This window comes from Centrocercus urophasianus, unplaced genomic scaffold (assembly GCF_019232065.1).
Source record: "Centrocercus urophasianus isolate 14NV4802_14NV808 unplaced genomic scaffold, USGS_Curo_1.0 seq_41, whole genome shotgun sequence".
Taxonomy (NCBI): Eukaryota; Metazoa; Chordata; class Aves; order Galliformes; family Phasianidae; genus Centrocercus; species Centrocercus urophasianus.
Window position 1 is genome coordinate 1,371,741 of NW_024884989.1, and position 11,721 is coordinate 1,383,461.

Consider the following 11,721-nt stretch of genomic DNA (forward strand, 5'->3'; position numbering starts at 1 on the left):
TGGAAGACCTCAGAGGCTTCACGGGGGGAGTTCATTAGTGCACAACCACCCTCTGCATAATAAGAATACTTTCGATCCTTATCTGATTATCGCCTGTTTATAGAGACAGCAGACACAGAGGCTGCAACCAAGTGCACGATGCGTATATGTGCATACCTACTTACACGTAGGGATTAAAAGGGAGCATCAGAGCACAGAGCTCAGCACCCAGTTTGCCCCTATGGAGACAACGCTTTCCCTAAAGAAGGCAGGCTGGCAGAACTGAGCCCTCAGTACACACCTCCAAGAAATACTAAGCATCAGGTGCCCATCAGAAAAGCACAGTATAATTTTTCAATCCTATGGATGGTATTAGGACCATTATTTACTGGCCCATAGCAGCTTGGGCTCATTCTGAGCACTTGTGAAAGACTCTTAGTGTCAAGAGTGCAATCACTCAAAGGACAGAGAAAGATGAGAGCACGGATAACACTAAAATACCACTTAGCTTCATATAACACAGCCTGGGCAAAAGGGTCAGGTCACTCAGATGGGGCTATGCAAGGTGAAGATAAAGCAGAGAGAGGGCAGAAAACTCAGAGATGTGGGAATGGAGTAGGAGATACCAGTGGGATGGAGATGGCAGAGTGCAGACCAGTTCTCCCTGGAGCTGAGCTTGTTCATAATCTAATGAGGACAAGCTAAGAGAGGATCCACAGCCCACTAATGGGTGCAGCAGAGCAAACAGAACCAGACTGCTCTTGGAGGTGCACAGCGGAAGGACGAGGGGAACAGAACAAGTTGCAGGAAGGGCTGAGAGACCTCCAGAGACCCCTTCTGACCTACATTCTGTGATGAGTTCACACCGCACGCTGCTCGTCACCACAGCTCTCCTGATACAGCTGTCCTTTTTCCTAGTGTTACACCTCCCTGACAGGGGGCTGATATAGTCCCAAGAACAGAGCTTCCCTGCCTCCTATAAGCACAGCTTGCTTCTCTTTGTGAAAATAACTGAAGCAATCACTGGGAATACATTCCGGTCAGACTGGAGCCAACCATCCTCTTGGTCACTGAAAGCCTTCTACCTGAAAGCTGTACCCAGAGGATGCTGCCCTCCACACGTCTCAGCTCTGTGAACAGCCCCTGACAGAGCCATGCTGTGTTACAGGCAAGGTCTGAACCCACTGTTCACCACCACCACCAGCACCAGTAATGGTCCTATACCCCAGGCACACTGGTCAGGACACAGCAGGGTGTCCTCAGTGCTCACTTTGTCCTCTTCTTTAATGTCTGTGGAGAAAAAAATGTCCTGCTCAGAAGCAGCAGAACAGGTGGAGGAAAAGTTAAACTTGGATCAAGCTGGTCAGTTCCTTGGCAACTCGGTCACACCGCTGTGTGTGATCCAGTTTATTTCCACTCAGCACAGAGGGCTGATCCCCATGCCAGTGGAAGGTCCATCACACCTCACTGAGGAAAGCTGTGGTCAAGTTAAGCCTTCCAGATGCAGCTACTCTAATCACCCACTGAAAAAGCTTCAAGCAGGGTTAACACTCCCTTGAAATATTTGGGTCTTGCATGTGCAGCCATTCAGGTGCAATTAGTCTCACTGATGTCACAGCATCCTACACACCTGCACCCCGCCGAAGCAATCCAGACGTCGCTCTGCGATGACACAGCTCTTATCTCAGGAAAACAAACCTCACTCACCAGGACATGCTACCTGTGGCAGCAGAGGGAGCAGCCAGAGCTGCGTAGCTGCACCATCACATCCCCAGATAAGCATTTCTGACAGCATTTCCATTCACGTCATTTAAGTGAGAGCAGCAATGCTTCTTTCCAGGTAAAGCCAAAACAGGCGTACTGACATCGGGGTGGATTGGCAGTGTGGGAGCAGAGCTATGATGATGACAGGGTGTCCCAGGTAGTGGGTATGGTGGCAGGGAAGGTGTCACCTAACTCCAAGGAGTAGCCCAAGCGAGCTCCTTGGAAAGGATCGCAGTGGGACGAAAACGGGGTGAAGAAGTAGTTGTGACCATTTTAGAAGAGGAGAAGAAAAAGGCTTGTTGTAAATACAACGGGACGAATGAGATGGAAGCAGGAGAGTGGCAAGGCTGGCTGTTAGATAGGACTCTGGTGCCAAAAGATGCAACCAACAGAATTTGGTAAGGAGACGACTCAAGGGTGATGCAAGGTGGGAGAGAGGAAACAGCAAGGGGTGACAGAAAACCAGAACAGAACAACGAGAAAGTGAGCAGAGGATGATAAAACGGGGAAACACAGAGGAACAAACCACAATGAAGGACAGGTAGGGCATGATCAGCTGGGCTTCAATCTTGGTCTCAGCATGAGGGAGGGGTTGGAGGAGCCTCTATGTTCAGTAAGGCAGTAAATAACCAGTAAAGGTTCTGCAGGATAAGGGATGTGAGCCTTCCTCTCTGCTCAGTGCTGATCAGAGCTCCCTGTGGGCTGCGTGCAGTGCTGGGCTCCCTGTGAGTGAAGGGTCACTGCAGTGATTTGGGGCTTAAAGCACTGTGTATGGAGGAGAGGCTGAGCGAGCTGGGGCTCAGCTGGGAGAAAGCTCTACAGGATTTCCTCGGTGTGCACCGATGCCTGAAGGGAGCACAGTGGTGACCAGCGACAGGACAAGAGGTAACGGGCACAAATTTCAACACAGGACATTCTATTTATGCACAGGAAAACAATGTTTTGCACTTAGGGTGACAGAAGACTGAGACAGGTTTCCTACTTGTTGGTGTCCATCCACAGTGATATTCAAAACCCAATGGGCCACCACTGCAGGCAGCCCGCATGGCTATGGACTTGACTACAGATCCCCAGAACTGCCTCTGTCTTCAGCTATTCTGAGAAGGCTGTGCAGCCAAACCAAGCTCTCCCATAGGGCACAGCCCCATGATACCACAAAGAAATGGGCTCAAAACACAGCAGAGAGAATTCTCATCAGGAAGCTGATCCTTCAGGACCCTATAGCACTGATCCCATCGTGGTCTCTCAGCTTGAGATGTGGCTGGGATCACCACAAACCACAGCACCAGCCCAGTGCCCCCTCCACCAGCCAAGGATGCTGCACTCAGATAAGCATATCCCTGCTATCCCTGTGTGCTTGACAGCTTTCCATAGGATATATCTATAGTAATACAGAACATCAGCATCCCAGGGCTGACAAAGACCATACGGGCAAAAGGGAAGGACTGTTTTTAATGGGATGTCTCCAGTCCATGTATAACCCTCTCCTTTCAGGGTAGAGATAAAAAAAATAAAAAAATAAAAAATAAAAATCAACGGATCCTGGGTAGTCAGGGAGAAGTAAAAAGCTGAAACAGCGAGGAATGCGTATTTTAAGAAGTGAGTTTGCCACATACACTGGCATTTGCCACTGCAATGAGCTCTGGCAGGCACCAGACAGAGCTGGCACTCCAAAAGGCAGGATGTCTGCACGAAATCAAACAGGGACAGAGAACACACAAATTCACTGCAGTAGTACCTTCTGAGAGTCCCAGCTCGTGGGGATCTGACTTCCTCATGTGTGGGGTAAGGAGGGGAGTGTTAGAAAACAGAAAGGCCTGTTCCAAAGTCCCTGTGAGTTTGGGGAAGAATAGAAAAAGAATGACCAAATGGATCTGGCAGAGCACAATCAAAAGAGCAGCGTCTGCCTGAGCTAAAAGCCTGCTAATAGCATAGCACTGATGGAGCCTGTGGCACAACTCCAACTGACTTCAGCACGGCCAGGATTTCACTACAAGTCCTTAAAAAAAAAGAGTGAGGTTAAAGACTCCCCTATGCCCTCCTACTAACCAGACAGAAAGGCAGTTCGGCCGTGAGAGGTGATTTATCCAGCACTGAACCAGCTCACCCCAAGGGACAGGAGAGCTCTGCTCTCAGCACCAGAAGCATGGGGCTGGATGTGATTCTCCCACAGCAGACACTGTTCTGAAGGTGCAGGGGCTGGGCAGCAGCTGGAGGCACCCAACCACCAAAAAAGGTAACGATCCTGCAGTGAGAAATATGAAACGTCTGCAACTTCAGAGCTGGGTTTCTGGGGAGGAGCAGCTCTGGAAATGGTCGCTGCAGTAACCTGAGGGACACACCGGGGTGCCTGAGGATGCACGTGTGTGTGTGTGTGCATGGGAATGGGTGACTGCACACGTGGAGCTAAAAAGGAAAAGGGACTAAGCGTGAGGACACCCTTCTAAGCATGAAGCAACTGTGTTCCCACAGCCAGCAAAACTGAGGAAATTTTCTTTCTTGAAAATAAACGCTACAAGGAAAGGTCAGATGTCATCAAAGAAAGAATTACCTATGAAGCTCCTGGAATTTAGTGCAGCTTTAAGAACAGATTTCACTGAAAACTATGGGCATACTGAGGGATCCTTAGCCAAGACTGCTACAGAATGAGGCTGGAAATGTTCCTAAACCACCATTCCTAGTGAAGATAAATAAAACAAGCACACAGGTGGCATAACTATCCTATAGGTATGGATGTATGTATGTGGAACTCACATTTCAGCTGAAGCAGACGTGGCATTATAGGAGTTGTACCAAAACAAGAAAACAAATTGCACTATGAGCTCAACACATTAAGGTGCAGTGGAATCAACCTCAGGAAAACCAAGTTCTTATCTTTGGGACAGGTTCTTTATATCAAAGACAATAGAGGACAGTCTTCTTTCAGGAAGAAATGTTTTACTCAGAGGGTGCTGAGGCATTGGAATTGGTTGCCCAGAGAGGTTATGGGTGCCCCATTGCTGGAGCATTCAAGGCCAGGTTGGATGGGCAGTATGGTCCAGTGGGCAACCCTGCCCATGGCAAGAACTACATGATCTCAAAGGTCTCCTCCAACCTGAGCCATTCTGAGCTTCTATGGTTCTACAAATTGCCAGCAGTGCTCAGGCTCAGACTCAAGCAGTTTACATACCTCATATACACACTGATTAAGTCTCTAATTCTTGCTGTGACGTGGGAAAGGAACTTGCTAAAATCACTGAACAGTGGGAAACATGAATATCTTTGGAAAGCAGCACATCGCATCCAAAGAGAAGGAGATTTCCACGCAATGATTTCTTCCTCAGAAAGTAAAAGCTAAAGCTTCTCAAGTGATGCTTGCCAGCAAAATTATCCTGAGCAGAACCACAGCGTGGTTGGCTTGGAAGGGACCTTAAAGCCTTCCACCCCCTGTGCTGCGTGCTGGCTGTCAGCTCAGGCTGCCCGCGGCCCATCCATGGCCTCGGGCACCTCCAGGGATGGGGCACCAGAAGGGTAACAAGGCGACAGGCCAGCAGGGACGGGCTCAGCCCAGGGCAGCAGCCCATCGGAGTCCCCAGCACCGCACCCAGCGCGCCGGCAGCGCTCCGGCTGCCACCTGCTGTACGCCGGAGCCCTGGCAGCGCGCACGGGGAGCGGGGCAGGGAGTATGGAGAGCACGGGAGTACCGGAGAGGCAACGAGCCTTCGTCCTGGTTGGGGAAAGAGGAAGAATTAGGAAAAGCAGGTCCTTCAGAAGCGTGAAAAGCCGCAGGGGTTGCGCTCGGAGCTCGGCTGGTGCAGCTTTCCAGCGTGCAGTGCATGGCTTTGTGCTCGTGTGCCTCAGTGCACAAAGCCAGCGAGAGCAGTTGGTGGATACGAATTACTTTGTAAAGCACGTGGGTGAGCTGCACACAGAAGCAGACTCATGCACAAGGTACCTTTTGCACCAAAGCCTATGCTGCAGGTATAATTACAGTGCTTTACACTAACTGATGCAAAATCTACTTTCTCCAAAGAGCCCTATTGTTGCAACAAAGGAGATCGGGCAAGGGCTAAACTACAACAAATTATTTGTTGTGAAAGAGTTCTAGGCTTATCTGCCCGGGTAATGAGACGTTTGAGACCTCTGCACAATACAGAGCACCCAGATCTAAGGAAACACAGATTGCCCATGTGAGTAGGGGCAAAGGCAGGCATAAAAACACCACGATCTTGTTTTCCTGATAAGGTTCAGATCTTCTTATGTGAAACAGAAGTTTTAAAAAGCTTCTGATCTCCAAAGGCACAGAGATCAACTGGTAGTTAAGGATATAAGGCGAAAAGAAAACAGAAGTTCAGAGCTGGGCTGGAATCCCTTGACACCTTTGTGATGGAGGGTTGCTAACAGAGCAAGTTAATTAGAAAGCAGAAAAATACCAAATGTGTGCAAGCGGAGACACTGAAAGGATTTAGTGGAGGGAGCGCAGTTTGTGTGTGCTGCCTTTTACTGGGAGAAGTTCAAAAAGAAAGGAGAAGACTGAGGAGCAGCCAGAATCTGTGCAGAGGTTGCACAAAACAGATTGAGTGGGAAGCACAGCAAAAACCCCAAAAACCAAACTGGGATCAGAGCTTCAGACTGAGCCCAGGATGTGGAATTGAAGCAGATTTGTCCTGGTGTATGCACACAGACACACACCCTGCTATAGCTGGGCCAGCTGGGAGTGGGAGATTCATCAAGCAAAGCAGGACAGGGCTCAGGACTCTCCTGGACTGGGAGTCTGGAGCTGTGTTGGTGGGAGGCCGAAGAACCAACTAATGGGCAAATGATCTGAGGCAACACAACACTCAGAAGCCACCAGGGATAGTGATAGGAAGCAGGGCAAGGAGCAGCTGAAAGGCATGCGAGTGTTGGGTGAATGAGACAGAGTGGAGTAAAAATAAGCAGAGCATAAAAAAAAAAACAGCAGAAAGAGAAAGAAAACGATGGTGAAACCTGAGAAAGAAAATTTTCTGCATGGATCCCATGGCCAGGTGTGTGCTGGAGAGTTATAAAGTTGGACTGTTTGGCCCAAGCAATGCACAGCAGCAGAGAGAAGAGCTGAATGAGCCGGCTGGGATCATGGCTCACATAACCACATCAGGGGGTGGGTGGTGGTGACCCACGCCTCGGTTCAGAGAGCTGAAACCAGCTGCCCTCCTGTGAGCCCCCCAGCAGCCATGGGGTGCAGGAGATGTGCTGAGTGCAGCCTGAAGGAAGGGGAAACCACCCGCGCTTCAAGCCAGCACAGTGCAGAGCAGTGCACGCAGCTGTGGGCAAACAGCTCCGCTGCCTCCAGTTCCTGTGGAAATTCAGAGAATGGTAAGGAACGGATCAGTTTCACCGGGGCCCTACTTGGGAAAAGGATGTTCATTAATAAAGACATCCCTGTTGTTATTCACAGAGCAGAGGATGCGCGGGCAGGGACTGAAGAGGAGCACAAACACCATCCCTCTTCACAGCACAAAGCCGCCCCGGCGGCGGGGCACCCAAGCAGAAGGCACCTGTGTCCCTCCTCCCTCCCAACAGCCAAAACATTCAGCGGCACACACGCCGTGCTTGGACGGAGCCTTTTAGCAGAGCACACGGCTCATCTGCTGGGAAAAATCCCGGCGCTGCTTCTCACAGCTTGGCGAGAACAGCTGGGCTCCCACCGCTGCCCCGGGGCCGCCCATGCCACCACCGCTCCATGGTGATGAGCAAAGGCTCCGGCTGCCCGTGCAGCAAGCGAGAGGCAGCATTTCCAACCCGAGCTGCAAACTATAAGCAGCTTTCTAATTTGTGCATCCCTAACTGAGCAGTGAGTGCGACGGTTCCCGCTGCTGAGAGCTAAATAGGGGTCACGGAGTGATACTACGAGCAGTGAATTATTTATGGACTGTGGCACGGGGATTTAGGGTCGTGAGCACCGGCGGAAAATATTCCGGGTCACCCCTCCTCGCTGCTGAAGAACATAACCAGCTTTGAAAACAAATAGCTGTTATCCCTCCTTTGCTGCCAAAGATTCTCTAACTCCTTTTTGTGCTGAGAATAAAGCAAACACTCAGCTCACTTAAGAAACGCTTGAGCAAACTGATGAAAACAAACCGAAATGAAATCACAAAAGCAATCAGTTGAAAGCACGGGCGAAACGCTGCTAGGTGTGACTCTCAGAAATCAGCCCATCTCTACCTGGAGCCCAGCATGCATCAGTTCTGCCTGCGTAACTCCAGACCAAGATCCAAGCAAGAAGCATCCACGTTCAGCCGGGCTGAAAAATCTTCTAATCATTACAAAATCAGCTGGGTATAAAATATTACAAGTGCTTTTTGTAGAATATGAATATTTGAGCTCCTGTTTTTCAAAGCACTTCCACTTACTGCTCTCGTAAACGAACCCAAGCACCAGCTACTGGCTCTGCTCAGCCCAGCATCACAGCAGTGCTTCTGCTTGAAAGGTGTGTGGTGATGCTTGAAAACAAGCCCCCATTTTCAGCTCTGAAATGCACACGCATATCGCAGAGCACAGTCAGCCTTTCATTTCACATGAGAGTGACAGCTCTCCTGTGAATTTGTAAACCCTCCTTTCTATGAAAAGGCAGAAAACGAGCCCGCCCTCCATCAAAACGTTGCTTCTAACCGAGTTAATAAGGATTTTCTGTAAGAGCTGGATGAGAAGGTAGCAGAGCAACAGCATCTACACACAGTGCTGCTAACAGACCGCTGATGAGGGCATACGTTCTAAAGCAGGATCTTGCTCACACTGACGTGCAGGGAGATGGCTCGGTGCTCCCTGGGTGCAGGATACCACTCACGATGGCTTGTTTCGAGGACAGCAGTGTTGGAACTGGTGCTCTTTCTCCGCAGCTTTTGGCGAGGTGCACGCGGAGATTTAGCACACGTGCCATTACTACAGTGAATTTTTCTGATGTTACACTTAACTCCCATTGACACCGCTTCAAATAGATATAAATATCTGACTACATCCTGCTCCCTCCCTGTTACTCAGCAGCAGTTCTCTGAGGCAAACAAAGACAAACCACCCCACTCCACATATTTACATTCTGCTTAGAGCGCAGATAGCACAATTCCTCAGACAGATGCAGATCCTGTCTGCTGGAGATGCACTTCATAATATTTAAACCATCGTGCAGTGTTGATCAAGTTCAGGTAACAGAGCTCTGAAAGGTATAATCTTTTACCAGCTACCATATTATAGAAGTCAATCAATCCCTTAAAATGCACCGAAAGTCAAGCTTTCCAAGCACTCAATCTGCCATTCATACTTCTACACACAGGTGAATCATTTCACCAGAACTTATCTAAATAAAGAAAAGCAAGCATCAAAGAAATGAAAACATCAGGAATAATTCAGACAAGTCTGGCAACACTGTCTCTGATTTCAAAGGGTGTAGGATCCAGCACTGTAACGCTCTGGAGCTACAGCAAAAGTAACACATGGACAGCCAAGTCAGCTTTCCAAATTCAGCTGCCTTGAAGCCAAACGAGCTGGGCTGTTGGGAACTAGCCCTTAGCTTGGGAAATGTTACAAAGAGCCTATTTCCTGACTAAGCTGCTTCCAGGACTCTCCACTGGACAGACACAAGTGACCTAAGAGATACCACAATATTGCTAACACCTCAAAGTTATTTTCTTGCAGAGATGGGCTTTGCAATGGAATGCGTGGGACCGACCCTCAGCAACCGTAAAGCAGCATTACTTCTTGGCCTCATTGAAGAAATGGCACTTGACACCAGCCAGCACTTCTGTGCGTGTAGTCTTATGTAGGAAGGAGTCTAAATAAAGCACATCATCCCAAATAAATAAAAACTGCGTCATTCACCTTTTTTCCTGTGTAAAAAGATAAAACTCTTCCCCCCCAGACTCGGTCGACCGCATTTGAAGTTCAACTTCAAAAATGCTGTCTAGGGTTTTACTGGTATTGATTAAAATTTCTTCATTAAAATAACTTCTGTGAAGTATCTGGAAGATGTAAGAGCTTCTCCCACTCATGTGCTCACAGCTGTTCTTATAAAGAAGCTCCTCGCTATGGAGCTATTTCTATGTTCAGAATGGGAACCTCTTCCATTCCCAGCACACATAATTTGAAGGGACTTTTCCACCAAATATAAACATGATCTGAGAGTGTACAGGCATTTATTCAAAGGAGGAGCATTATGGAAGCCTGAGCTTTTGCTTTTAAACAGGATTCCCTTTGACACATCAGTAGTGCTTTCTCGTTAAAACAGCAATGTGTAAAACCACTGAGACAAGGATTTCAAACTGCCTCCCTAGCATGCAGCCAGCAAGGACTACGAGCCTCAGTTATCTGGATTTAGAAGAGAAAAGAGAGAGAGAAAAAAAAAAAAAGGAAAGCAAAGGAAACCAAAGTTGCTTTCTCTAATACCCCTCAGGATTATAAGGCAAGGACACCTGCCTGCAGGACACAAAGCACTTTTTAAACTTCTGGCTGCTTCCTGGCCTCGGTCGCTCCAGGCCGGCTGCGAATCCTGGGGGTCCGCGCTGCGCAGAGCCCGGAGCTGTCCGCCACCGTGGTGCTGAAAGCACGGCCTCACCTGCCCCATGCGCGGGGTGCAGCGCAGGGAAGGGGAAGGGCTGAGTTGGGCACCGGGCCGGGGAGCAGAAAGGGGGTGTTACAAGGGGCAGTGTCGTCCCTGGAGAAACAGTGCAAGGGGGGAACCTTTGGATGGGTGGTGAAATTTAAAATCGTTTGATGGGTGCTGCAAGAATGGAATTCTTGGACGCAAAGGTGAAAACCTTTGGGTGAGTGGTTCAAGGGGAGGATCTCTCAGAGTGGTTGTGCGGTGGAAGATCATTTGGACTCTTGGTGCAAAAGAGAAGCTCGTAGCCAGTGTAAAGAAGAAATGCCTGGAAGGGTGCTGCAAAGAGGAAACTCATCCAGACACTTAAAGCAAAACCTTAGACGGGTAGTTCACACGGCAGCCCCCTGAACAGGAGTGCAGCGGGGGAACCTCTGGACAGATGGTGCAAAAAGGGGAACATCTGGGCAGCCAGTTGAAAAGGGAAATGTTTGGACAGGTTGTGCAAAGAGGAAACTCTTTGACCGGCCCTTGGATGGCTGGCTGAAAGGAGGACTCTTGGGATGGGAAGTGCGCTGGGGGAACCCTTGGACAGAAACGCAAAGGGAAAGCTCATCAGGCAATCAGAGCAACGGGGGAACTTCAGACAGCGGGGTGTCCCTAGACCAAAGGGGGAGGATCGCACCTGTGTATGTTCATCTCCCGCGGCGGGCGCCGCGCCTTGTCGTAGGCCACCTTAGCAAAGACACCGGCGATGAGCACAAAGGCGATGGCCCCGCACGAGATGTAGACGGTGGCGTTGGTGCTGTCCTTGTCTGGGTCGTACTTGTTGGCGTCCCCGTCGGCGCCGTTGCTGCCGTCGGCGGGCAGCGCGCCGCTGGCTGTGGTGGGGTGGGCCCACTCGGGGCTCTTGTAGTTGCGGCACAGGCTCTGGTTGAGCTTCTCGGCGCGCTTGTTGCAGCAGAAGCGGTAGAAGCAGGTGCCGCAGCAGTAGCGGAAGCCCGTAAGGCTGTTGTTGCACTCGAACTCCTTGTCCCACTGTCCGCTCACGTCGTAGTACCCCCAGCACGTCTCGTGCGCCGGTGCCGAGCTCCCGCCGCCGCCTCCGCCTCCGGAGGGCGTCTTGCCGCCCCCCGCGCCCTTCCCTCGCCCGGGCAGCGCCGTGGGGGCGGCCGCCCCCGGGCCCGCCAGCGTCTGGTTCAGGAGCTCCTTGCCCGGCTTGGGGGTCCGCCGCGGAGCCGCCGCCACCTGGGTCCGGTTGCCCTTGGCGCGGGGGGGCCCGGCCGCCTGCGCGGCCGGCAGCAGGGCCAGGAGCTGCAAGGAGAGCAGGAGCAGCGGCAGCAGCAGGTGCCGCGGCCCCATAGCGGGGCGAGGCGGGGGCCGCGGGGCGGCCGGCGCGGGGTGGGGGGCGGCGGGCGGCGGCGCGG

At 50.8% G+C, this 11,721-nt stretch overlaps 1 protein-coding gene across 1 annotated transcript in view; it reads right to left on the reverse strand.

Annotated features, from left to right (window-relative positions):
- SHISA6 (shisa family member 6) overlaps nucleotides 1–11,656 on the reverse strand; it is a 213,494-nt gene extending 201,838 nt beyond the window's left edge. Inside the window, exon 1 of the mRNA XM_042833341.1 lies at nucleotides 10,980–11,656. Within this exon, the coding sequence (XP_042689275.1) occupies nucleotides 10,980–11,656 (677 nt within the window). The remainder of the gene's footprint in view (nucleotides 1–10,979) is intronic.
- Nucleotides 11,657–11,721: the final 65 nt, after the last annotated feature.